General features: G+C 36.8%; 3 protein-coding genes across 3 annotated transcripts; 1 reads left to right on the top strand and 2 right to left on the bottom strand.

The window, feature by feature from the left end:
* Positions 1–2094: 2094 nt before the first annotated feature.
* LOC149007010 (carbonic anhydrase 2-like) lies at positions 2095–4604 on the top strand. Its single transcript, XM_089165673.1, has 8 exons — positions 2095–2200; positions 2390–2539; positions 2786–2834; positions 2937–3053; positions 3404–3457; positions 3553–3638; positions 3753–3858; positions 4292–4604. Exons 1-8 carry the CDS (start codon positions 2145–2147, stop codon positions 4454–4456), a joined length of 783 nt encoding a protein of 260 aa, XP_089021799.1. The 5' UTR covers positions 2095–2144; the 3' UTR covers positions 4457–4604.
* Positions 4605–7166: 2562 nt separating this feature from the next.
* On the bottom strand, positions 7167–9099 carry MYB66 (myb domain protein 66). The gene is made up of 3 exons (XM_089166135.1): positions 8839–9099; positions 8583–8712; positions 7167–8161 (listed from the first exon to the last, which is right to left on the bottom strand). Exons 1-3 carry the CDS (start codon positions 8954–8956, stop codon positions 7732–7734), a joined length of 678 nt encoding a protein of 225 aa, XP_089022261.1. The 5' UTR covers positions 8957–9099; the 3' UTR covers positions 7167–7731.
* A 9966-nt stretch (positions 9100–19065) lies between these two features.
* Positions 19066–27795, bottom strand: LOC149007008 (protease Do-like 1, chloroplastic). Its single transcript, XM_089166062.1, has 8 exons — positions 27095–27795; positions 26876–26998; positions 24889–25060; positions 21680–21717; positions 21266–21464; positions 20637–20789; positions 20414–20548; positions 19066–19445 (listed from the first exon to the last, which is right to left on the bottom strand). The coding sequence occupies exons 1-8, from the start codon at positions 27610–27612 to the stop codon at positions 19368–19370; spliced, it is 1416 nt and encodes a 471-aa protein (XP_089022188.1). The 5' UTR covers positions 27613–27795; the 3' UTR covers positions 19066–19367.
* Positions 27796–27828: the final 33 nt, after the last annotated feature.

Here is a 27828-nt window from a genome sequence, read left to right as displayed (position 1 = left end):
GCTTATTTTTGAAATTTTGAAAAACAATATAGATGCCACATCATCAGTTAACTAACGGAACTTAACGGTAGGGGGCATTAGTAATTGTAGACAAAATTAAAGGTTAAATTAGTAATTTAAAAAATTGCATGAAATAATAGTAATAAAATCAAAGTCCAACGGAACAAGAGTAATTATCCCTATGTTTTAATATAAACACTTGCAAAACAAATCCAAATATCATTTGTACCACAAATCATAAACAACAGAAATATAGCTCACCTGCCCTACAGATATTCTCAGCAAAACCTTTCTAATCCTTGAATCGGTCTGTTCAGAAACATCCACCTGGCCCTCATAAGCTCTCCAACGGTAGTGGGTTTCTTCAACTTAGATAGACTACGACTCTCCTTTCCTGGACTCTTCTTGGAAGATCTTAACCCTAATGCGTTCTTAATTCTATTTTATCCATCTTGTTGTTTTGGTGATAAAAATCGTTCCATCATTTGGGTTTCAGATTTTTTACGTTGACTCTTCTTAATCCCTTTCTTCTGTGTATCGATTTCAAGATTTTCAGATTGAAGATCAACGAGCTTCATTGAAGTTTTTCCATCAAGTAGCGTTTCTGACTATTCGGCACCTTGAGACTCCACAAATTTGACCATTAGTCACTAGTTAGAATACTATTGGTTGGGTTGCTTGACTCTCACAAAATGTTTCATAAGCTGATCTAATAGTGAAGCACCCATGAGATGATAAAAAGTTTTGTCATCCAATTTTCACTATCATTCACATATTCTGAAATTTTTTTTTCTCTTTATAGCCTTTGAAATCGCCGCTAAACTCTTGTCTTTGAAATTCATCCCCAGCATAAGCCAATCATCCTCCCAAAACATTAAAGATGTACCATCCCCCGTATCCACAGAACTATTCTCTCATATTTTTATTCTTATTTATAATCTTGTGAGTCTCCTTGTTTATTTATTATTTTTTTTTCTCTTTTTTTCCTCACACCTCTGACAAACTACTTAAGTAGTTAGGAAAAATTTGGAAAAGCTGGCATATTTTGGAGTTTTGGTAAATCATCTCTACAATTATCAAGTATTTTCTCTCTCTCTCTCTCTCTCTCTCTCTCAATTTTTGTAGTATTCTTTTCAGAAAACATAAAAAACGATGAAGGCATGAAACCAATTGATTTTTTTCTTCTTTTTAATTTAATTACTCAACTAATTAATTGTTTTTTCTCTTCATATTAAAATAATTATCTAAGTAATAGGTATTCTCTCTCTATTTCTTTTCTATTATTCTTTTTAGAAAACAACAACCTAATTGATTTTTTTTTAAATTTAATTATTGAACTAATTAAATTAAATATGTTTCTAACTTGTATATTTGTATAGCTGTATTAAACTAATTATTCTATTAAAAGAAAAGAATTATTGAAGTAATTGAGCTACAATATGATAAAATAATCTAAGAGCGGGTCTCACATGAGCCCACACAATATGTGGAATGACTTAATGCTCTTCCAATGGAGAAGTGATCCGAATTTATTATTCGTCCTCCCCACCCTATTTAATTCTGACTCTGCCCCTAACCATAGATCAAAATAAGAATAGAAGAACCTCCTCCATGTAGATATTATTATGATATCAGAAAATAAACAATCAAGAGTTTTTGCTCATTGAGGATATCGATGAACTAACGAAATGGCCGAATATTCTAAAACCAACCACGTAGGTTGATCATTTACCAAAAAACCACCACCTTCAAGAGTTTGAATCCTTTCCGGTGTTAGGGCGGGCAAAGTCTTGTCTTATTTTAAATTATATATAAGTAACAGTTACTTTCTTGAAGACATAATTAAAACACACGTGAACTGACCTAGATGAGATTACCAAAAAAAAAAAAAAAAAAAAGAAGATAGAAAGAACTGACCTAGATGACCATTCAAAAAAACGAAAGAAAAAAATAAAATATTCCGAAGCCAGTATTAACGAGCTCGGTTTTGGGTTAAGCTATGAATTAACTATGGTTAGCAAACTCTCCTATGTTCCACTATAAAAGGGGTCACAACTCACAAGTGTAATCCATTCTTTCAAGGACAACTAGCAACTTCGTTGACTGATCTGCTCTCCTTCGGTTTGTCTAAATCTTCCAACAGAATGGGGAGCGAAGCACCTTTCGAGGTAGCCATCACAGGACTGAAGAACCTGCTCAGGTATCCCTACAAGCTTTTGCTAGTTTTCCAGTCGAACTAATTTGTACGTTTCGAGGTGAACTCGTTAATCGAAAGACGAAGCTTTGACCTTTACTTGTCACTCTTTTTTTCCTTTGAATGTGTGGAAATATTTACTTAATGAGATTAAAGATTCAAAGAGATAACTTTGTTGCTGTTGGCATATATCAGTGAGAATGGTAAATTGGAAGCAGTGGCCGCTGCAAAAATTGAGCAAATAACAGCAGAGTTGCAAACCGCAAAGGTGGCTGCAGGTCCAGTATTTGATCCAGTCGAGAGGATGAAAACCGGGTTCCTTCATTTCAAGAAGGAGAACTACGAGTAAGTTCCCTCTTTACCTAACAAAACACTAAGGTGTCCGTGAGGGACTTTATAAGGCAAGTGCGGCTGATTTGGTGTTGCTTGTGGTGCCTAATGTTGGATAGTCCTTACATAAATTCTATCATATTCACCAAAACTCATGGGTAGACATTACTCTAGGGTAAAGAACCGGGACTGATTTCAGTTTCAAGATTTATAAAAAGAGACAAACAATTTGTTGAACATGTGATTTGAATTATTTTGCAGGAAAAACCCCGTATTGTGGGGTGAGCTTGCCAAGAGCCAAAGCCCAAAGGTAAGCTAAGAAACCTCAACTAATAATTCCCATGAGATATATTATGTAAGGTTTAATTAAAATTGTGGGTTTTGGATCTTAATTGGTTGAATATTGTTACAGTTCATGTTCTTTGCCTGCGCCGACTCTCGTGTTTGTCCCTCTCATGTTCTTAATATTCAGCCTGGGGAGGCTTTTGTGGTCCGCAATGTCGCTAACACGGTCGCTCCATATGACAAGGTATATCCATGTTATTGAATCTCATTCATGTTAGAGATCCTCTCCATCCAGGCGGGTAGTCTTCTCATCATCCCATACTCACATAAGGCCTGACACAGGACTTGCCATATATTATATATAGGCCGTATGTGAATTTATCCGGATGGAGAGGATGTAGAATCTAGCCCAACTGTGAGGGTGGAAGAATAGGAGATGGCCTGCCCAAGTGAGGAGAATTTGAGTTCCATGTTTCCTTCTGCTCCTCCACCTTTTATTTTTCTCAGAGAGTCTCAAGCCATCTCTCTTTGGATTGTATTTCATTTGTGCTTTTCCATTCTATTTATTCCTAATGAGAGAGTTATCTACCACAGATTGCACACACTGGGGTTGGATCGGCCGTGGAATATGCTGTCTTGACTCTTAAGGTGAATAGCTTCTCTCTTAATTCTACCAATATAAAAGCAGTGAGTTGAGTTATGGTAGATATTCATTTGGGTTTTATTTATTTTGTCTCCCTCAGGTAGAATACATTGTGGTCATTGGACACAGCTGCTGTGGTGGGATAAATGGTGTTATGACTTGGCCTGACGAGGGCCCCACTTCCACGTAAATCATTAACCCTTTTTATATTATATACTAAGCTTCCTTTCCCCATTAGGTTTGATTTCTGGGTTGTTCAAGTAAGAAACTTTAACACTCAAAAGTTATCAAACCGTGCAGAGATTTCTTAGAATCGTGGGTGAAAATTATTCACCCGGCCAAACTAAAAGTGAAGGCAGAGAATGGAAGTTTGCCTTTCCCTGAACAATGCAAACTATGTGCAAAGGTACACCTTAACTTCTCTCACCTTCTTTCTCCCTTTGATTCCCTGTTTTCATATTCTTCTCTCTTATCTACTTTTAACTTACATGATAACCACTACATCTTATAACCTTTTTTTTTAATGTATATTAATACCACAAGTTGCAAACCTCCCCCACCACTTAGCACGGAATTAACATACCAGTTGAGTTGTTATGTGACTAATGGAGTCTAATTTGTATATGGGCATTAGATTGAACTAGTCTAATATGGGATAGGTTGAATGACTCGACTCAATTCATTCCATCAACTTTGAAGCTTTTAGAGCATTGGTCCAAGACCTAACATGGATCTTGAATACTAATGAGCTGATTGTGTTTATTTTATCTTTGTAATCCTTCCATGCATGTATTATGTGATTCTGATATGGCAGCTCTTGGTTGTTGGTTTGAATGCAGGAAGCCGTGAACATATCACTTAGTAACCTTCTAACTTATCCATTCGTGAGAGATGGTTTGAGGAAGAAGACTTTGGGGTTGAAGGGAGGATACTTTGATTTTGTGAATGGATCTTTTGAGCTCTGGGATCTTGATTTCGGCCTCTCTCCTGTTCTCTCTGAATGAACATCACCATAGTCAGTGACCCTTTTGCTTTGTCAAAAGGTGTTTGTGTTTTCTGTATTTTGCCTTTGATGAGCAGTTTGTTTGTATCTGTATTTTGTCTTTGATGAACAATAATCTTGTAGCGTGCAGTTATAATTATGAAAATAACTTTAATAGCAAAACACAATGGAGAGAACTTCATTTTTTTCACTTCAATTGTCCATTCTCCAGTTATGATTAAGAGAAATCAGCATAGCTTGCTTTCTCTTCTTTACCATTTAAAGAAAGTCGCTTCAATACTATTAGAAGCCCTAAGGACATTGTTAACAACATCATCATTAAATTATTATGGGCTTTTGCTTCTGTATCAACAAACTCTATGATGAAATTGAAGGGGAAACGAAAAGTTTATGTTAGTCAAATTTACACCCTTTTCTTTTAGAACTAATGAAATATACTATCTCAGTATGTTCTAAGTTGGAACTGAATATATTATATCAATTATTTTTTTTAAAGAAAAATAAAATCATTGAGAACAAGAGCTCATAAAAGCAATGCCATTTACTTTACATAATTGCAAAAGTTAAGGATTGGACAAAGGCTGCTTAGCTAGAAGCTCAACTCACAAGGCTAACCTGAACCAAAAACATCATATTAAATTTGAAAGATTATTTTATGTGGGCACATGTTACAAACTCCTTATTTTGAACATACGGAAAGAAAAAAAGCACTTTATCTTGGTGCAAATAAGGGTGATTAGAAAGGTCATTAAAAGAGTTGTTTTTTATTTATTTTTTTCAAGGTCATTCAAAGAATTTGCATTGAACTAATTTAGGCAAAGAGGGGAAAGGATAGAGAATAACATGTTAGAGTCTCGTTTGCACCCCCCCCCCCCCCCCCCACAACACACACACACAAAAAGAGCCATGTTAGTGTCTTAGTTATAAATTCTAGTTCTCCTGGAAATGGTCTTTCCAGCCCATTCAAGAGAAAAAACACATTAATTGGAGATCTATTTTCTGACAATGTGAATTTCTTATATACTAACAGGAGAGAATTAACCTAACTGTGTTCTGGGCTTCCATGTGAACAGAAAATTGTCCCTTTTGTTATTGTTTTGGTTCATTACCATTTATGGACTGAGTTTTCCTTCCAGGCTTCCTTGGCCAGCCAGAGCATTACCAGATCTAGGCCAGGTTAGGGCCTATCCACCAGAGAGTGCGTGGTTTCTTAGCCCAACCTGAAGTTTGGATTGGGCTTGGGCTCTTCAATGAAGGTAGTAGTTATTGAAAGGGGGGGGGGGGGTTGCAACAGTTGAGTTGAAGTTGAAACTTTATGGTGAAGAGAACTTGTAAAAACCTTAAAATCTGAAAGATGCAATCAGAGATGGACATTGGACACTGTAAGGGGGTTGGGAAGGATTCATGCAAAGGAAAATAGATCAGCTCAACATGTATACATATGGTGTCGTAGGAACCATAATCAGAGTTTGGGAATTGGGTTAATGCACAGTTGTTCTTTCAGAGAAGGTGGATCCCATGTTTGCTAAGTCACTATCTATGTTTCTGTTCATTGAGATCTACGTTTCATTGTTTTAGTACAACTTTGAATGGACCCTGCTCTGATGTGTTCTTCTCTTGCCTTGCGGAAACCTTTGTCTCTGCACCCAGCCACCACCTTCCACAGCTTTAATTGCAATACCCCGTGCATTCCTCATGATAAGCTGTTATTGTGATCCTAATTCTTGTTCTCGCTATGAAGATGGATTCGTAATGACATATTCTAATAGACAATCCATTTACCCAATTGAAGTCTATATGTATATACTTATATTTGCCTACGAGGTCATTTCGTCTAGTTGTAACTTTACCACCAAAAACACCTGCAAATAACGGGCCAACCTTGGTTGGTCAGGGGCCGCCTCTAACAATCAAATTAGTACTTCACATAACAGCAAGAAGACTCTAGTTGCTGAGCCTTAGGAATAATAATTAGAATGAAAAGAATTCCATTGCCTTTACCTCATCCGGTTCCAAGGCTTATATATATAGCCTAACCAGTGTGGTTTTAAACTATCGGATGCAATTTCCTTGCTTCCATCTTAGTTGTTCGGTCAAATAGACTCCTCTTGGGTCTCAAAGTTTAGGGCTTGTTTGGTTACATGAGTCTGGAAATTTCAAATATCTAGAGATTTCAAATCTATGGAGTCATAATTTATAAAATTAACTGTTTGGTTAACTGCATGTGTGGAATGAAATCTGTGGATTCATCTGTGATTTTTATGAATGCATAAATGTTTAGCGTTTTTATAGCAGAGATGAAATATCTGGATTTCACCCCATACCCATAAATCTATAGATTCACGTTTTTAGTGTAAAAAGATGAATCTCTAGATTTCATGAATCTAGAGATTTCAAATCTCAGGATTCATGTAACCAAACAGACCCTAAGACAATTTCGTGTGTAAGGATTTTTCTCAATTGTTCATCACGGCTCTGCATGATTAAGGCTCTTTATCCAAGCCTTTCCTAGGGGCGGAAGCGGCGTAATCCTTGCCGTTAAATATATGCCGTGCTATGTTGGTTTAGAACCGGTTGAGACCATGAACCCTCTCTAGTTGGACCTAGTCGGGCAAACTGGACATAATAGAAGTCGATGAGAGATTTGTTAGCCTTAGTTTTGGATGAGAGTTTTTGTAATACTATTCTAACGAGTGATTGGTTGAGAGATGTGCATTCGTACTTATTTTATATGATGGAAAGTTTCAACTTGTGATTTCTTGGTATACTTTTTTACAATAACCATCACCATTGGACCTGTTTTTCATCATCTTCTCTTCCAAAATCCAATATTGATGAAATTAGCTAAGATGATTCAACTATTGCAGCGGGTGCTTGTATGATGTTCCAAAAGATAGAAGGTGATTAATTACTAAACCTGTTTCATTTCAAACCTCTACAGTTGACAATGAAATTAACATGAGTTTTTGTCCCTAGAGAAGCTTGTTTTACCCGAGTATGAAAGATGCCCAGTATAACCAAAATAACTTGAGTGTACACAGAGAAAGAGTATTCCATGCTTTACTAGAAAAGCTGAACTGAACTAACTTCAGTTCATCACATCACCTTCCTTATTAAATAAGAATCCCTGTTTGTCCTCTCAAGCTATTAAATGCAGATGTTCAGCAATGCCGGCAAGAATAGAAAACAGTACAGGAAAAAAAGTAAAGTAATTATTGTTGATTCTCCAATACTAGAACGCCCTAGTGATATTATTATGGAGAAATTATTGTGAAGCTACAACTCGGGCCAACCCATATCAGTAGGATACCCAGATAAAAGTTCAACCATGCTAGGTGTTTCTTGGTTTATTTCATCATAGAACAACCAGAAAGAACTCACAAAGCATTCACTCATCTCCGGTAATGGCACATTCGGATCTCCGACGAGTTTCACCTGAGAATCTTCATTGGCTTGGTGTATAAGATCACTGCTGCTACTACCATTGTCAAAACCTGGGTCTTTAGGATCTGAGTTCGAATGGGGTCTGGTCAGAGTCTCCAGTTCCTCTCTACATTCTGTAGAAGGCATTTTTACTGATGGTTGGCCTGCATTCTCCTTGTTCTTTTTCTTCTTGATCCCTAGCTTCTTGCTCAGATATGTGTTCCAGTGGTTCTTCACTTGGTTGTCTGTTCGACCCGGCACCCGACCCGCAATAAGAGACCACCTGCAAAGTTGCAGCATTCAGTCAGTGTCATATTACATATATGTGGGACCCACCTCATGGGATTAGAATGGATCGGTGGGTCAACCCATCCATCTAACCGATCGACCCTCTCTAATTTGTGATGAAAGTAGCTTGCTTGTTAACACACTTGAAGCCTTTCAATACTTGCTAAATTTGAATTACTACTGAAGATGAACAGAAATGAGTCTCAAGAGGAACTAAATCTGAGAAGTTGATTTGGGCAGTGATTCAAAAGCAGAACAGCAACAAAAAGAAAATGGACAAAGATGGACTAACGACACCAAGAAAGGCCAAGCAACCTCAAAACAACAAAATTTGAGAGCATGAGAGAAGAATCTTTCTACTGTTGAAGTTAAAAAACACAGCTAAGCTAGAACTGCTAGAAGAGGAAAAGAAGAACCTGTTGCCCAGTAGATTATGAAGTCTAATGATGAGGTCGTCCTCTTCTTCTGAGAAATCACCTTTCTTCACATTAGGGCTAAGGTAATTCATCCATCGTAACCTGCAACTCTTCCCACACCTCTTCAAACCTGTGTCTCCAAATGAACCATGTTCAATTACAAAAGCTAAGCTTTTTGACAACGAAAACCCAAGTTTCCAGCGGAAAATCATTCTGTGGGAAGAGAATTATAGAACTTATATAAGGGTTGCCTCACCTGCTGCCTTAGCGATTCGATTCCATCTCCCTTTGCCATGCACTCTTATATACTCCGTGAGAATCTTGTCTTCCTCCGTCGTCCACAGCCCCTTCTTGTAATGTTTCCCTTGCTCCATTTGTTGCAAACCTTCTATGCTTAGCTTGAACAGATGCTGATAGTATACACAGCGAGAGAGAGAGAGAGAGAGTTGTGTGATTTCGATGAAGGATCGTGTGAAGTGTTTTGATGTGTTTATATAGCACTTAGACGAGCTGTGTGATTTCGATTTGGATGAAGGCTCGTGTGAAGTATTTTGACGTGTTTATATAGCACTTAGACTTCAGCTGCCAAGATTAAAAGTTGTGGTCAAGATCCACCACTCGTTTTTATTTTCTTTTGTTTACTTTTTTTTTTTTTTTTTTTTTTAACTTTTTGTACTACACCAGCTGTGTAAAAACAAATAAATAAATAAAAAGAGAAGAAGAAGAAAGAAAGAAGCACGAAATTGTACAGTAAGTCTGTGACTTTTTTCATTAGTCGACTAAATTTTAAAGCAAATTAATTTACACACTTTCTATTTGTAAATAATTATGTCTATATCTCTTAGGATTTATCTATTACAAACATCTCCATATACCTATCATGGTTAATTTTAAATAAAAAACCATATTTGTTTCTATTAAATCTTAACCTAAAACTTTTTTTAAAAAAAGCTATACATACAAAATAAAATAAAAAATTGAGGTGAATTGACTTCTTTTTAGGATACTACTTTGAAATTTTTGTTTTATTAAAGATTCAAAATGTTGTATTTGAATAAGAACTTTAAAGTTTTAGTGACAATTTAACCAAATTCTAAAGTTTGAATATGGCTTTTTTTTTGAGGGTTTATAAAAAAAAAAATTTTAATTCTTGAAAATACAATACATATTGACTCATCATTTAACCCTACTATCAGGGGTAGAGCCCGGACTTAACATCAAGAGAAGCCTGAATAATGATTATAAAATTTCAATCACTAATATTTAAAGAAACAAAATTACTAGGAAGTAATTCAAAACAAACATTAATTTCTTACAAAAACAAGAACAAATAAAAAGTCACAAAAATACAATAAATTTTCTATCTATTGTCTTTATCATTAAATCTCCAATTTGAGTGAAGGAAGGGGAGAAAGCAAGTATTGATATTTTACATATGAAAAAAAGGTTAGAGAAGTCTCTTTGGAACAACAAGAATTCTCAAAAAAATTGAAGCTAGGGGGGAGGGGGGGGAGCTCTGCCCCAACTTATAATTTTAATAATAGAAGTACAATTGTTATATGATTCAAAACATAGGGATGTAAAGACCTATTAAATCTTATTTGGACTAATTTGGCTTATCTAGTTAGTCCCACTTTTGCTTTTCATAGCTAGGAATTTGGCTAGTATTAAATTTGGGAGCGTCCTTGTGAACTTATTTAATATGTCGTCAAACAATCTATTGTGCTCGAGGGTTTTGTGTGAAACTCCATCCAGATTCCTTCTTTTTGCTAATACATTTTCTTTTCATAAAAAAAAATGAGAGGTGTAAATTTAATAGAATAAATTTCAAAGGGTGTAAAAGTAATTATTTGTAAATAAAATTTGGTCCATATTTAAAATATGTGGGTCCTATAGATCTCTCACTAGATTCTTTCAAGATATACCTAGAGCCTCATGATTTACACTCTTTCAGTTTTGAGTTGCTCAGAATGCACTTTTCAAGCTGAGTGAGTAAGAGTAAGATATAGGCATTGGAGAATAGTTTATGGTAAAGATTTAATAGTTTCTGCCCTGCATGAATAAGTTTAGTTGATTTTGTTGATTGCCCATGCACGCATCGAACGTCATCATCAATCAAACCCAATCGTATTCGCTTGACGATTAGCCATTAATGGTGTCTCAACGAATCACTTCCTGCTCCAATCAACTCATGCCTTCTTTTATAGTCTCTGCAGTCTCTATCAATCACTACTCATTCGTCACCTTTGAGTCCTTTGAGTTCTGAGCAGTAAAAAGAACAGAACCCAACCTTCCTAGTATGTTGGGGGTAAGAATCTATTCATTCACTTCTTATTCTGAAGGGCAATTTGTAGCTGGTTTTGACTCCAACAACAAAAACGGTGATATTACAGTTATTGTGTTAATTAATTAATGGAGTGTACGTCAATAAATGAGGTTCTGTGGTTGTCTAGGGTAACTACTCCACCTACCAGACACAAAAAGTTGAATCCCACATTCATAGAGAACTTCAATTTTTCAATGAAAAAATTTTGGAGTTTTTTTTCATGGCATCCATGGACCATATTTCTTGACTGTCCACATAAAATAGGAAAATTTTCAAAGTGCCCACACTAGGCATTTTGAAAAATATCAACTATTTGATTTTAACCTTTCGAATGTTGACTTTTCAAACTTTAATTGTTAATGTACAACAATATCTCTCACGCTCGTAAATTATCAAAGTGCCCTCACTCAATGTATACACAACTCTTGGGTGGGTGAAGAGACCAGTAACTCGTCGAAAACCCCATTACCCCTCCCCTGGCATTTTGGTCCCCTCCACCACCGTTCCGTGCAAAATCAAAGAGTAACCTTGGGAGTCGCTTGGCAACTCTTTCAGATTCATAACCCCCCCTCCCTTTGTTTTTGTGGTGATATGTGGGGATAGCAGAGTGCTTTAATTGTGTGTTGAGTTGGATTCTAGAATTTGTCTTAAAGGGGTAAATAATTCAACTCTATTTTTTAGTGTTTGGAACTAACTAATATAATGACATATTTCTTTTCAAGCAAGGACAATAGAGAAGAGAACAACGTAAAGGAGTTTGCTAGTAGGGATTGAGGGGGGGGCGAATAATTTTGAGTGAATTTCATCATCTACATCATTTCATCAAGTTTCAATTCACTCGACATAATGTGTCCTATATGTTTTGCAAAACCTATTCTTCATATCAATTTAAAAACAAAAGAATGAACAATTTTGACAAACACCTACCATTTTTTCTCTATTCTTCGAAAATAAAAGAACACCAAAATTATTCATCGGAAATGTTACCAAATACATTCCTACCTCAATCCATGCAGTTCAAATGACACACATCCACATGACAAACTTTAGCACCAAGTCATAAAAGATATTAAATACAACCCTCACCGTAGCTAAACCAAATCCTATATATACCTATACCGGAACAGAAGTTTGTTGTGGACCTTTCTCTTTGAAGATTTAAGACAATAGAGCCAACGAAAACTAAATGTAATCCCTAAATATCCCTTGTCCTTGGGAATTAATTCTGAATGAATTTCATCATCTACACCATTTCATCAAGTTTCAATTCAGTCAACATAATATGTCTTATATGTTTTGCAAAAACTATTCTTCAAATCAGTTTTCTCACAGGTTCGTTGTTTAAGAACAAAGAACGAACAATTTTGACAAACGCCTACAACCCTTTTTTCTATTATCTGAAAATAAAAGAACACCAAAATTGTTCACCACAAATGTTACCAAATGCATTCCAAACTCAAACCATGCATTTCAAATGGCACACATCCACATGACAAACTCTAGCACAAAGTCATAAAGATGTTTGATGCAACCCTCACCTTAGGTGAACCAAATCCTATATCAGAAAAAAAGTTTGTTGTGGACCTTTTTCTTCAAGATTTAAAGACAATAGAGACGACGAAAACGAAATGCACCTCCATAAATATCCCTTGTCCTTGGGAATTAGACAGAAACACTGTTTCTGTATAAATCTATATGCATACCAAGAAGGATACACCTTATCACGGGCGGCCATGTATGAGAGAGACAGAGAGAGAAAGCTGTAGAACCGTTTAATGAATAAAGCTTCCCCGTGAATGGAACTGTAAATCTAACTGAACCAGCAGGAACTTATACAATGATTATCTGAAATCAACCCTTGTTTTTAAAAAGTCAAGAAGGCATTCCTGAGCCTTCCTTCCTTTCCTTGGATCCTAGAGGTATCTTTTCTCTCTCTCTGTGTTGGAAGTTACAACACAAAACCAAAGGTAGCCTTTTCAGATTTTGTAACTAGGAAGTCCCTTATCACTTGTCAACCTCTTCTTCTTTCTTTCAGTACTCCATGACTCCATGTGACCAAAGTTGATGAATACCCAGATGGGTTTGTTGGTCAGTGGAGAGACTTTAGATGTACTGAGACATGGCAAACAGCCAATGGGTCATCAGCTCATGGATGGAAGACTAATAACAAAATTAGAAAGCTGTCAATTCATTGTAGGCCAAATGAGTTACTGTGTGAAACCATGAAAGCCAAGAAATTTTCAGAGGGAAACAAAAAGAGCATTAAATGAGTTAAAGAGAGACAGAAGATAGGAAAACTCTTGTGACACCCACTAGGTGTTTGTGTTTTTGTGTGTGTGTGGGCTTCTGCGTGTTTTGTTTCATTGCAGAATCAGTCGTGATGATAGCGATCGCCCAGCATTTAATGCTTGCTTGGGCAATGGTCTTTTCTTCTGTTCTTTTTCACAAAAATGCATCAATGGTGGCATGTGGCCCTGGGGACTGGAAACACACGTCAGAAACTGGCCTTGGGCCTCAATGCTCACATAATTTGCATCCTCTCCTCTTAGATACTATCAAATTACAAGGGTGTTACCACCTGATAAACACCCTGATTATCAACTGTAATACCAAATGTTATGTATTTGATCAATGTAATAAAAACTCCAAAGTTGTCAACAGAGAGCTATTCTAGTGGATGAAACCAACACCTCTTAGTGAAGAGGTCGTAAATTCAACTCTTACTGAGGCATATTAATATCTTCATCCCCGGCTTAATAAAACCCTTTATACCAAAAAAATAAAAACTCCAAAGTTGCCCAATCTATTGCCCTTACACTATTATAATGGATTTCATTAGACACACAACATACAAGCTAGGGGTGTAAACGGATCGGATTCGGATCGGATAGTGGTATATCCATATCCGCATTCTATTATATTCAGACGGATTCGGATAATATTCTATCGGTTTTTGGACGGATTCTGTCCGATTCGGATGATAATCGGATAGTTATTTTCTTAAGTAGATTCTTCTAAACAGACATGAATATAGATTGAATACAAGTTTTCAACTACCTGTTTATATCTTTACCTTTTTATTTGTGAGGGCTAGGTTTGAAATTTAAGAATTTAACAACTTTGGTAAGCTATTTTAGTAGAAAATCTAGAAAAATAATCACATATTATAGGCAAAAATTATAAAAATAAGAATAATAAGTCTAAATAAGTAACTTAATCGGATAATTTTATCGGACGGATAATATTCGGTAAGAAAGGTGTATACCATATCCGCATCCTATTAATAATCGGACGGATTCGGATACCCCTTAACGAATGCGGATGCGAATTCAAAAGCAGATTTCGGTTATCCATTTACACCCCTAATACAAGCCCCATTTTAGACGTATAACAATTTTTTGAGATAATTACTATTGTGGTCTTGTGTTGTTACTTAATCACTAAAAGGAACTTATTCTTTTTAAAATTGTTTTTGTCCTCCTCAATTCTAACATATTAATGGACAATTATAGTTGAATATTTAATATCTATTTTGCTCTTCTAAAATTAAAAAACCAAAAAGAGCCTATTTTTTCCGCTTAATAAATAAAAAGTATATAAAATACCAATATCACACTTGTATTCTTATCATTTTGAATTCACACAAACAATAATAAGAACTTCCTAAATTTTATAATGTCAAATTAAAAAGTAAATAAATAAAATATAAAGAATTACCACTTTTTATTTTTTTTATTTTGAAAATGAGTTTTTTTTTCTTTGTTCTCTTTATTTTGATTGGAGAATAAAATTGTTTAATTATGATAATTTTTTTCTAATTATTCAAAATTATAATATAATTTAATATAAAATGTAAGTAGGTAAAATTTTTAGATTATTTTTAAATTTTTAGATAAATAAAAAATGCAACATCATCAGTCATCACGTAACTAACGGAGCTTAACGGCAAGGAGGCATCAGTAATTACAAAAAAAGTTTAAGATTAGTCAAAGCAAGGTTGGTAGAATGGTAAGATCCATATTTCTCAGTGGAGAGGTCATGGTTTCGACCCTTGTGGACGACAAAAGCTCCCCCCTGAGGATGTAATCGAGTAGCGAAAAAGCCAACTTGATGAACTTCAAATACCAAAAAAGCTAATGATGGTTTAGTAAAGCGGTTAAAGGTCCCTTGAGGATGTAATCGTGGTGCGCGCAAGTTGGATTTTTATCCGCCCCATTACTGAGAGCCTCCCTTTTCCTCCGTTAGATGTTAGACACGCTGATTATTCCAATCGAATGAATCAAAATTCATCATCTCTCTCCTCTCCTTCACCGTCTCCAGGTCGGCCAATGGCGACAGCGACGGGAAATGTTTGGAGGTAGACTACCACGTTTTTCACCGTCCTGATAAAAAAATGAATAATCCTTCTTGGATCTTCTCTACCAACCTTCGATGTGGTTCTCCATACCTTTTGAAAATCTTCTCATCTTCTCAATCAGAACCTCCATGCTTGCTTGTTTTGCAGACACAGTAGCTTCATAGGGAACCCAAAACCAACTTGCATTTTTCCTTTGCCTTTTTTTTTGGGTTTTTTCCCCCTTTAGTAACTGGGAAACTCCATTTGAGATAGTGGGTATATCTCTGTTAGCAGAGAGTTCTTTGAGCTCTAATTAAGTTCCGTTCTGTCGTGGGTTTAATCTAAGACTCTATTTTATATCCTAGGTATCCATTAAATGTATCAAACTTGTTTGCAGGGAAGGAGGAGAAGAAAGACGAGAAAGCTGAAAAGAGGAGATGGAGAAAGAACTCTGAAACTCTAAAACGGCAGATTCACATGCCCTGCTCCGTAATCCATTACCGTTGACGTATTTCCCCAGGTTTCACCCAGCATCATTCCACCGCCATTGTCTACCACATAAGCCGTCATCATTAGCCGCCGATCGTATGGCCGCTGGACTCTGTTTCGGGTGAGTTGCTTTCAGCAGCCCCGCCAACCCAGATACATGCGGGCAAGCCATGGACTCCCTGACAAGATGTTGAGCTCCGTATTCCGCTTGTCCGACGGTAAACCCAACGACCCCATCCCCTCTGGCCATGCCGCCAGTATATTCAGTCCCGGATCTATAATCCCATCCGAAAGCCCCGACTGAGGCCGCCGGTAAGACGTGGTAGTCTGCCACCAAACCTTCCCCGTTGAGGTCGTTGTTGGCTGGCCCGAAGATGGAGATGGTGAAGGAGAAGAGAGAGATTTGGGGATTAGGAAGGTGTATTTTTTTTTTGATGAATTTTAGTTCATCCGATTGGAATGGATCGAAGTGTGTAATATCTAACGGTGAACTGGAGGAAATGGGAGAGTGTCAATACTGGAGCGGATAAAAATCCGCACAAGTTGGCCCGGATAAACCTCATATCCACAAATATATATATATATATAAAAATAAAAGATTGGAACAATAATTTCAAAATATATTAAAAACAATAGTAATTATCTCTAAATTTTTTTTAATTTTTTTAAATGCTCGGCCCCACATGTACGGTAGAAAAGAGAGAACAGGACTGGGACATACCACTAGGAGCAATTAATAAGTTCACCTGTGCCACGCTTTGTTGTCACACTATTTACCTCTCAAAGGTCCCAAAATGTTGGTTTTCTCCATGTGAATTGTGATCCTGTGACTCTGTTCTTTACTTCTTTTAACCACAGGGTTGCCTCAACAATGAATGAAAAAGACTTGTTGACTTCTAGCAATTATCCAAATTTGTATTTGACTTTGTGTGGGGTGGGGAGGAAAACAGGCACGTAATCCAAAGTCCAGGGCTCATTCCTCAAGAGTGGTCATGCTAATCGTATCCTGGACCTCAAAAAAAAAGTGGTTGAATTTGAGAGTTGGATCATCTCCCAAAGATTATTGACACAAATTACAAGGACCCACATAATTAGAATGATAGGAATTTTATAAAATATTTTAAGTAAAGTATATTTGATCGGATGTGTCAATAGCTTAACTGAACGATTCTAAACATTCACCATCAAATTTGTTAAATTAAATCTAAATCATTCAATAAAATTTATATTTTTTCTCCCATTATTTATGGGTTAGATAAATTTAACTTAATATCACTGTTGTCGATTCTCGTTGGCAGTAACATCTCTTTCTTTTTCCTCAATTCCTTCTCTAATATAATTTTTCTACAGGTTCAACAGAACTAATTTTCTGGAGAGACTTAGAGGAAAAATTTTGGATTTTGTAGAAGATTCACAGAACATAAATATGTGGGAATTTCTTGTTTGTATCATTCGAGACGGAATTAAAAATAAGAAAAGAGTCATGAGATTTCAAGGAAGACAAAATTTTTTTTTTCATTTCTTCAAGACGACAACAAAAGAACAACTGCAATCAAAGGGTACAAACTTGATGAATGCAAATGAAAGAGTTTTCAGTGAAACCGATGAAGAGAGAACAGAGGAAGAAATAGAAGGAACAAAGAAAGAAGAAGTAACGTTACTTTAACTGCCATTGTTTTCTTCTCCTTTTTTTTTTTTTTTCTTTATTTATTTATTTTTTTTTAATTTAATCAGTGATACAAGGTTATCTTATCTAACCCATAAATAATGAAAAGAAAAATAAAAATTTTATTGAATGATTCAAATTTAGTCAACAGATCTGACGGTAAAAATTTAAAGCCGTTCAGTTAAACATATTCACACGTTCATTCAGCTACCGCCTTTCCAATATTTTATTATTTTTTACTTGTAAGTCCCACGTAGTTTGTGGTTGTAAAGCCATCAGTGCGGTCAAGGGAGATGATCCACACTCAAAATTTAGGACCACAAACAAGGCGAGCCATGGCATATCTTCTTTGAAACCCTAAATTATTCTGCCCTGTTGCTGAAGTTAACAGTATTATAAGTATTATAAGAGACTGAACAGTATTAGGGATCCAGAACTGAAAGATCAGTATGAAACCAAAACTGCCAAAGTTCAATTCACAAGCATGGACCAACACAGAAATTCACTTAAGATGCAAATGAGAAGAGGTTCATGGACTAACCCATCTGCCATGAGGCACATTGTAAAACACTGACTCATTGATACTTCAATATACATTTCAACAACAGAAGAAAAAAAAAAGGATAGAGACTTCAGTAATCAATATACACAATCACAGGAAAGAAAACCCTACTCCAAAATATATTTTTATTGTAAACAATATCCAGTAAATGATAATTAAGGCTTGAGGAGGAAAATTTTCTTTTTTTAAATTAGTACAGCCTTGCCAGCAACACAAGAAAAGGTAAACTTTCTGGTCCCCAGCAAATCATTTACCCATGATAGATCCGGGCTGTGACCTGGTAAATGGTAATTGACCCTAGTAAAATAGCACAACCTTGCTCCTTCTCTAATGAAAGAAACAAACTCTAGTCGAACTCCTAAATCACCCAGTCATAGATCAGATGCCACCAAAACAAATTAAATTATTACTATAATTTTACTATATTGAAGAAATTAAATTACTATGAAGAACACCAGAATCTGTAACCCTATGATTTTGGTTGTAAACTGGATAACCAATGTGGCCTAAAAGTAATAGATGCAAATATAAATAATGGGCAAAGATTAACTCAGCAATACGAAAATGCAAAATTGCATGAACTGAGAGGTTGCAATACCAAGGAGACCAAACAAGCGTACAAACCCAGATGCCACAAGGACAACAGTGATCAACTCCACCATGAATTTTTTGTTTCGTGCCACTGAGAGACTCTGAATTCATGATTGCATTTGCAACTAGGATTACAGAAGAGGCAAAGTCAGCATTCACCTGAGTTCCAAAACAAAGATATAAGGATATTTCATCATTAATTGGCAACCACAGGATTAGCAACAGGATAACTTACAAATTCATGTGCTGGCTAGGGGTGTCAACCATTTTGCAAGAAAAATAAGGGAGAATTTAATCTAGATTAGGATGTCTAAGAAGTAGTTAATTATCTCAGAAAGCTGTGAATGATAAATTATCAAACCCGTTTGAAAACAAGCTTCTTTCTTTTCTCATTATCTTTTCAGGGAGAATTTTTTCATCTTGATAAATATTGGTTACACTCTGATATTCATACAGAAAAGGAAAAGTTACTAACACCCTGAATTTTTTTGGAATTTACTAATGAGACCCTTTTCCCCCCCTAATAATAGAACTAATTGAATCTTGTAATTTGCATAAATATACTTTTACCATAACAAAGGGTGACAATAGGTTTAGTTTGGTTTCAATTCGATTTGGTTCAATTATGTTCTAAGCAATGGTAGTGTAAATGCAACAAGTCCGGTGATATTAACATTATAAGAGAGATATGTACAACAATAGCTTCAATATGGACTAGATGCACAAGGCAATCAACACCTAACTTTGTATATCCTACATGGAAGATCAGCTTTAAGACATCCTCCAAAATCATGATGAAATTCCCACACTGATAATTATGTCTCATCAGGCTTTGGTTCAAGGATTACAGGTATTTTCTCTAAGTGGTCACCACGCAACACCTCCACCATGATCTGAATTGCAAGAAGAAAAAAAATTGGGTGAGTCAATGACATGGGACATGGTAGAAAGAAACAAATCTGACAGAAAAGAAATTTGTACATTTCATTAAGCAACATTCTCATGGTTCCATAAAGGCAGATGGCACTTTAGGAACTACTTCAAGTCCAAAAGGCAAGAAATCAGCTCAGCAAGATTGGATTTTTCTTTCTTGATTGGTCATGGGAAGTCAATGTTTTCTCTTTAAACCAAAAAATTGAGATCATCTCCAGGAAGGAGCAAAATAAAAGCTACTTTCAGAAATATTTTCAGTTTCTTTGGATGATATAATGGGTCAAGAACTTGCTTCACTGGTGCCAATGGCAGCACCTTCCAAAACAGATCACAACCTTGGCATCACCATAGGATGGTTGTGTCTGCATAACTTTTAGCGAGGTATAACCTCATGGAATGCTTGAATTAGAAGGTCACCTTCATGCTTAAGTCAGAAGAACACAAGCCGCTTACTTGAGTTTGGTTCCTTTGCATGTTATTGCTAGGAACCAGGACCCTGGAGATCAGTGCTCAAATCTCCAGTCTTCAACTTGCACCAAAACGAATGGCACCCTTCCTTCCTTCCCCTACCTCATCTCCGGTGGTGCCTCATTTTAGCAATGTAGTCCAGGACCACATTTAGATATTAGAAGTACACAAAGAGACCTCAAATTTCCCTGGACTGCTAAGTTTTACCACACCGAGTCAAATTTTGTACAATGACTACCATATCCCGGCATGGAAACTTCTGGCAGCATTACGTAAGAATCTTCTACCAGTTTAGTAGTACTTCACATTGAATCATCTATCTAAACCCTAGTTACTGCACATATTAATTAGTGGAAAAAAAAAAATAAAGCCTCAAAATTTTACCAATTTCCTTCTCTTGCAGTTCGCTATGCAAAGAAAACAAGAGATACCAGTTCAAAAAATGAAGCCAGAATCTTACATTCTCACCAACTTTACATTGGTCAAGGATTCTGTACAAGTCACTCCCACTGCTGACTTTTTTCCCATTTACAGATGTTATGATGTCACCCAAAATAAGTCTGCCATAGCCATCTCTTTTGGTTGATTTTAGACCCTGCAAAATGGACTTTAGTAAGTTACACTTGCACAAGAACCGTGCTATAAATATTCAAAGCTAGTAATGAAAAGGAATTTGTATATACCGCTTTGCCAGCTGGACCATTTGCCGGTGCATCTAAAACAAGAACCCCACTAAGACCAAGTTGTTCCACAGACTGATCAGGTGCAAACTTGATTCCTAAAATAGGTCTAGTAACCTTCCCATATTTTACCAGCTGATCGACAATACCACCGACCTGAAGAAGTGAATGGAAGTGCAGATTATTCACACATAGTAAGGGTGAGGATTTTTTATTTTATTTTATTTTATTTTATTTCTCAACAGAAAATGTATACAAAAGCTGCAAATAAGGAGCCCCAAGGGATAAGCTCGGGTGAGAAGGACCAACAACTCACAATCAAGAGGTCATGAATTCCACTCCCCTTGGGACCTTCCCACAAAAACAAATGCCGCAAAATAAGATTTTACGGCATAACTTTCTGCTGCCCCACGGGTAGCTTGGTTGTCAAGGACCAACAACTCACAATCAACAGGTCATGAGTTTCACTCTCCTTGGGCCCACACTTGTTCTGCAAGCACCCCCCCCCCCAAAACAAAAAAAAAAAAACAAAACAAAAAAAGAGCTGCAAAATAAGATCATGCAATAACTAAAACAATATTTTCCTTTAATAAACTGAAAGTATGAAAAAGAAGGCAGAGATAGTAACCCACAGTGTCAACTGGAATTGAAAATCCAACACCAGTAGATGCACCTGATGGAGAATATATAGCAGTATTTATCCCGATTAGGCTGCCAGAACTATCAAGAAGTGGTCCTCCACTGTTACCAGGGTTTATGGCTGCATCAGTCTGTATAACATCCTGAATTGGACGACCTGTAGCAGCAGAACTGATTTCCCTACGAAGTCCACTATACAGAACATAAAAATATTGTATCAATTGAAAGATCAGCCTTCTAAACAGAGTAGAAGCAAACGGGTGGGAAGGTGGAAAGCGATAAAGGCAGCAAAATAAAACAAAGAGAACAGCATCTACATTGTTAACAAACTAAAAAGAGAGGAGGGAAAGACGATAAAGGAAAAGATTAAAAGCAGAAATGGACATGAAATGCAGAGCCTCGCCCACCTGATAACACCAGTTGTAAGTGTATGGTCAAGCCCAAACTGCAAAACACACAGAAAGGTCAATCCTCTCCTAGAAATATAAATATTAAGGAATTCTGCAATCACAGTATATAACAAACTTCTAGAAAAAAAATAAAACATGACTTTGTCCTGTTTTTGAAGTCATATGTTGGATGCTTAGCAGATGGGGGAGATGAACATGCTTTTTATATTGTTAATCATTTGACAAACTGTTTATTTTAAACCCCATATACTGGTAATGTTTCTTCTTCTCCTCATAACTATTGTACATTCTAGACTCTTACCTGTTAAAGAGTCAATTTTCCAAGATGCTAATATAACCCTATACTTTTGGACTAACTTCTTTATCTTGAATTGCCCACTGTGCAAGAACCCTTGCCTATTAATCACCACATGCCAGTAACAATGCAGCATGTCACATACATTGTTAACATGTGAAGAAGAATCCTAAATGCCCTTATCATGCCAAATAACACAGCTGTTGCCTGTACCTGGATCTTTATAAAAATGGTAGAATTCCGTTGGAGGACCATGTTTTCGTTTCACAACATTTCTCAATTTTGGATTTCTGGGTCACACTTCGTTTCATTTCCATTCTGCTAACTAGATATAATATCTAAACACAAACCAAAATCACAGGATCATTTCCTGAACTCATTATGAATAACATCAGTGGCATTAAAACTCTCAATCTTACATTTGATTAGAAGCTCAATCAGCCAACGCAGGGTGATCATTAGCTATATTTCTCTCTTCCAAGCCCCAGCCCCTCTAATATAAGAAGATTCTATTAAGATTATGAGGTCAGATGCCCCAAACAAGGAATCTGACACTAGAAGGCAAATAAGTCCAACTCAAAAAGCTCTATAATACCAAGGAATCACAATTCATGCACCTGGACCTTAGGTCAAAGGGGTTTATATTGCAAAAATGCTATTTTAACTAAAACATGAATAGAAGGAATGAGTAGAGGATTTATTATTAATCAGATTGAAGGATCTAGTTAAAATCATACCTCTTTAGTTTTAAATCTTAAAGTGGTTTAATTTAGCTGGATTAGATTCTTTGAGTCTATCTTGTTTCAAGCTGTTTTCTTCATAGCATCCTAATCAGTTAAGGCATTTTCCAAGATTAGGTTCCTCTGATTTCACCCTTGTTTCAACTTTCAAATTGTTTACTTAAGATCATCCTGGTCCGTTGAGTCCATTTCCCAGATAAAATTTATTGTCTGGAAGCCTTTTAGGCTGAGTCTGAGTTATGGTTTTTGATCTTATATAAGGGGCTATAGCCCTGCACATGAATTTGAAGAATGAAAGCCAGCATTTCTATTATGATTCCAAATGCAACCTGCTATGTTAATTCAGTAAGACCCCCGGTAGTGATTCCAAGATCGGGGTACTGATGGTTCTTCCAACCCAGATCAAGTGGGAATCCTGATCAGATCTGTCCCTCTCATTTCTTTCTTTCCCACAGCTGAGATCAGTTTCAGTTTCAGTTTCTGCCTATGGGATTCTTCTATCAAAATGTCTGTTTTATGGGTTTTAAGAATCTCAGCCTCTGAAGGATTCTCTTATTACCTCAATTCTGTCCATTAGACTATATTTGCAGACTTGATTGTATTGACTGTTTGACTGGTATACTGGGATTTCATGCTGATCATAATTGTTTAACTTGAGTTCTTTTTCTCTAAAACATGGACCTATCCCTATACCAGAGATCCTAGAGCAAGCTGATCTCCCACTGGCCTTCCTAGATCAGGAATAGCTTGCTTTATCAAACCATGGAAGAAAGACGAGCAAGAATGCCAAATGGTTTACAACTCCCATATCCAAGTTTCAGAAAAGAAAAATGTTTTGAGCATCCTAGAGAAGTATTGCCATGGTTTGATAAACCACAGGACTTCTGTTGTCATTATATGAAATTAGTTATTTTGATCACTCTTCTTCAGGGTTAATTCTGGATGGTCAAAAAGCTTATTCATGAAAGCAAGATGTGATGTGGTAAGTTAAAAGCTTATTTCACTTGACTTCCCAAAAAGACCTTATGGATCCAAAGTTCCAAACACATCAAAGCATGATATTGTGGATCCAATCTACATTTGACAGGTTACGACTTACAACCACCTTTATAATTGTTAAAAACTTGTTTTGCTTTTATTAACCAAAGGGGAAAAGTCTCTGATGCAGCCAATATACCATACACCTTACACTTGGTTTTTATATTTTATTTTCTCTCCTCTTTCCATGTGAAGGGTATCATTCCCATCTGCAACTGGAATGCCACGGCCGATTTCCCCACTCTGGCACTGTGGGGAATTCTCTCCTTAATCGAATTGGTACTTTTTGTTTGTCTAAGGATTAGAAAAAGGGTTATGTACTCACGGTAGACTACAAATCCTGATTTGGGTTATTACAGTATTGGTATTTTTATCTAGGAAAGAGGTGAAGCACTAATTGGAGTAGCTAAAATTGCAATTAGAGCAACAATTCAACTCAACTCTACTCAGCCTTATCCCAACTAAAAGGGGTCTACCACATGGATCTCTGTTCCTCCATTCAGTTCTGTACAAAGCCATACCTGTAATTAGTCCTAAACCATGCATGCCATTCCTCATAATTTTCACCAATCGTATCTAAAATTGCTGGAACGATATTAAGAATTGTTTTTCTTAAGAATCAAAAGGGCCAATTTTTGCAGACTCCTGGATGTCTGGTCATTACCTATGTATAGTAGTGAAATCAGCATACCTTGACTGAAAGGTTAAGCTTTTGAGTTATGGTCAGGGGAATGATTCTCTTTCAAGCAGTTTGACAGCGGAACCCAATCTCTGATCATGATGAACAATCCTAATTTCTTTTTCTTTTTAAATTGTCTACATAATTGGACATTATCCGCAGGTTTTCTAACTGCTCACTGCATCCAAAGAAATCAGGAAGAAACTAAAGTAGGAGAGAAATCAGGAATACGTTGAATATTCTTGAACTGCCAAGTGTCTAAATCTTTCTGTCTCCCTCCGGGTTGGCCAGGCCACCACTTAATCCATGACCAAGATCGCCTTGCACGCAAGGAAATGGACCACATTTAAAATTGATTGCTTCAACTAACAATGACGCAATTGGACCCAATAATGAAGACAGAAAGCAACAGACATCGAAAGCATTATGAAAGCATGGGAAAAAACCAACTTACAGGATTTCCAATAGCATAAACTTTCTGACCAACAAGCAAGTCTGCAGAGACACCAACAGGTATGGGTCTCAGTTTATCTTTTGGTGCATCAACATGCAAAACAGCAACATCCTTATCTTGGTCAAAGCCTACAACTTTCGCCTCAAGTGTTGTTTGGTCAGCAAGAGTAACCCTGTGCAAAGTGACATTGATTTCAATGCTGACTAAATTTTCTTAGGAAAACTTCAAGTTTAAGAAGATTATGGTTAGAAGATTGAATAGCACAACTTGTGGGAACAGATTATCTGGTGCATCATAGGAAGATCATTAAATTTCCCCAGAAAAACTGAAATACATGAAAATAAAAATTGCAAGTACATCCAGAAATAAACACTCTTGAAGACAAGCAAAGACAAAGTACAAGCTAAAGTCCAAGTCCAATTACATATCGGTATTTTGTACACCATATTCATCAAAATCAACAGAAAAGACGAAGTAATACCAATTCTCATTCTCACAGAAGAAGCAAATTAAATGGAAGGATTTTAACTAATTCAATCTTTCCAAATTCTAACCAAGACACAAACTTAATGTAGCTTATTAGGTCTCCTGTTAAATTATCCTTCTATGTCTTGGGACAAAATGCATATATGTCATGGGCAAACAATTTGGCCCAGACAAAAAAGGGAACCAGGAAAGTACATTGTTGACTGGCGGTGCAGGCCTTTCCTATCGAGAATCAAATTCCAAAGAGTATAACTTCTAGGATTGATGTACAGAATTGCCTAGGGTGTAGAAACTATATTAAAAAGAAGTGACATTCATTCAGCAGCAAATAAATCCTACAATAGTTCTATACCATTGCAGAAGCATCACAATGCAGAAATAGTTGGCTAGTCATTCATACAGCAACAACAAAGTTAACAGAGCTAACTTGAAGTATCTCCTCTTACTACCATCTTGCATTTCTCATTTTTTCCAGTTTTCATTGCTCTCCTCATTTCCCATCCCTCTTCTCACCAGCTCTCCATTCCCTTTTTATGGTTAGACCTTGGTTTTCCTTCCTTAATTTTGTTGGAAAGGAGTCTCAACCCCATTAAGTTGGGATAAGACTAAGTTTGTTGTTGTTCCTACAAACCATGGATTTCTCTTCTACAAGAATATAGGGGCCTGTTGGCTCTGCCTGGATGTGAGGGAGACATCGTCATCTCAATTAATATTCCCATTCCACCATCTGTAAGGTGAGATTGTCAGTGTGAAGAACTGCTGACTTCCAAGGCAACAGTACGGAATTGCAACCTTTAATCTTTGCAACATATTCAGTAATACTGCATTCCATCCAAGAAGAAAGTCCAGAAACCCCGCATGAAATATCACCAGAAAGTCTTCCTAGTGCCAAGATTATTGACGCACAAATGGTGGACCTGTACTCCTGGTCCACAATACTGCAAACCCCAAAATGGATGAGTATTTTAAAAAAATAATAAATAAATAAAACTTGCTTATGGCAACATAAGTACCTAACCGTCTTCTTTCCATGGAAAGTTAGCAATACTGTTGGAAAGTTAGCAATACTGTTGCATATATATTGTTCCTCTCTTTTTCAGTTTTTGCGAAGGATGTTTAGCCTAGAGGACTGACTAAGAGCAAGACACCCAACATGACTTCAAGGCCTTTTAGCAATCCAAATTCATAAAATGAAATAGATGCATGTGTTACGGACATGGAAATGGTACCACACAACTGGCAGCTCAGAGATGCCCACATCGGATGGCACAGGCAAACAGTACCTATAGTGCGTTACCGTTGAGTATAATCAACAACAACAGAACTCCATGTAAAATTCTGAGCTAGATTCACAGACTGAACAAATAGGTTCCTTCCAAACATTTCAGAAGCCCACCCACTAAGATACTTAAAGAAGTGGATATTCCCAAAAAAGAAATGGCGAAAGCAGAGAAGGAAATGCAGAGAAATTCAAGAGGGATCACCACTAAAAAAAACGAACCTGAGATCGGACGCACCACGAATCACATGATAATTAGTAACAATGTGGCCATTCTTATCCCAGACAAAACCCGAGCCAGAGCCTTGGGGCACCTCCAACAAATCCAACGTAAACGCGTCCTGCCTAATTACACATCCAATTCATGAAACTCAGAATGCAAACAACAAACAAAAGTAAATTGAGTGTTGCAAAGATACAGCAAAGAAAGCGGAAGGGTACCTGGAGGCGAGGTTAGTGATGTAGACAACAGAGGGAGTGTTCTGCTGGAAAAGCTGGACAGTAGCAAGCTCATCTGACTGCAACTTCCTAGGAGGAGTGACGACAAAGGCGGACGCAGCATCCACATCAGCAAAGGAGAGAGAGAAGGAAAGGGCGAGGGAAGTGCAGAAGACGAACAGAGATTCTAAAGCAGACGAGAAAGGAGAAGAATTGCTGAGGGCTTGAAAGCGCTTGTTGAAGCAGGAGTAGCGTGAGGAGGGTGGATTTGTGTGGGAATTGGTGGCAGCTAATAAATGGGTTCCTCTACGACATCTGTTGAGGTGTACAGAGACAACGGAGGAGGAGAAGAAACGATGATGGTTGTGGAGGACAGAAGTATTGGATTTGAGAAGAGAGAGCTGAATTTTTGTCTTTCTAGTTGGTGTGAGAGAGAACAAAGTTGGGGCTGATGAGGTTGGGTTGTTTGCAGGGGAAGAACAATGGAAGAGAGAGGAAACGAAGAATGAATGAGAAGCCATTCCGGCAGCGCCTGCGCCACCTCCTACTAAGAAGCCTTAAGGCTCGTCAATTCTCTCTCCCATATAACTCTCAATTTTTATCCGTTTCTCTCGATTTCATATTATCTAATAATTTATTGATTTTTTGCTTTCGGGAAATCCATACATGGCCTGACCCTTCTCCTAAGGTCGTGTGAGATTGGATGCTGGAGACTTCCATTGACAATAGTGAAGACG

The sequence above is a fragment of the Hakea prostrata genome, chromosome 8, assembly GCF_041222555.1.
Source record: "Hakea prostrata isolate BN-2017 chromosome 8, UWA_Hpros_2, whole genome shotgun sequence".
NCBI lineage: Eukaryota > Viridiplantae > Streptophyta > Magnoliopsida > Proteales > Proteaceae > Hakea > Hakea prostrata.
This window is presented reverse-complemented; position numbering and strand designations above follow the sequence as displayed.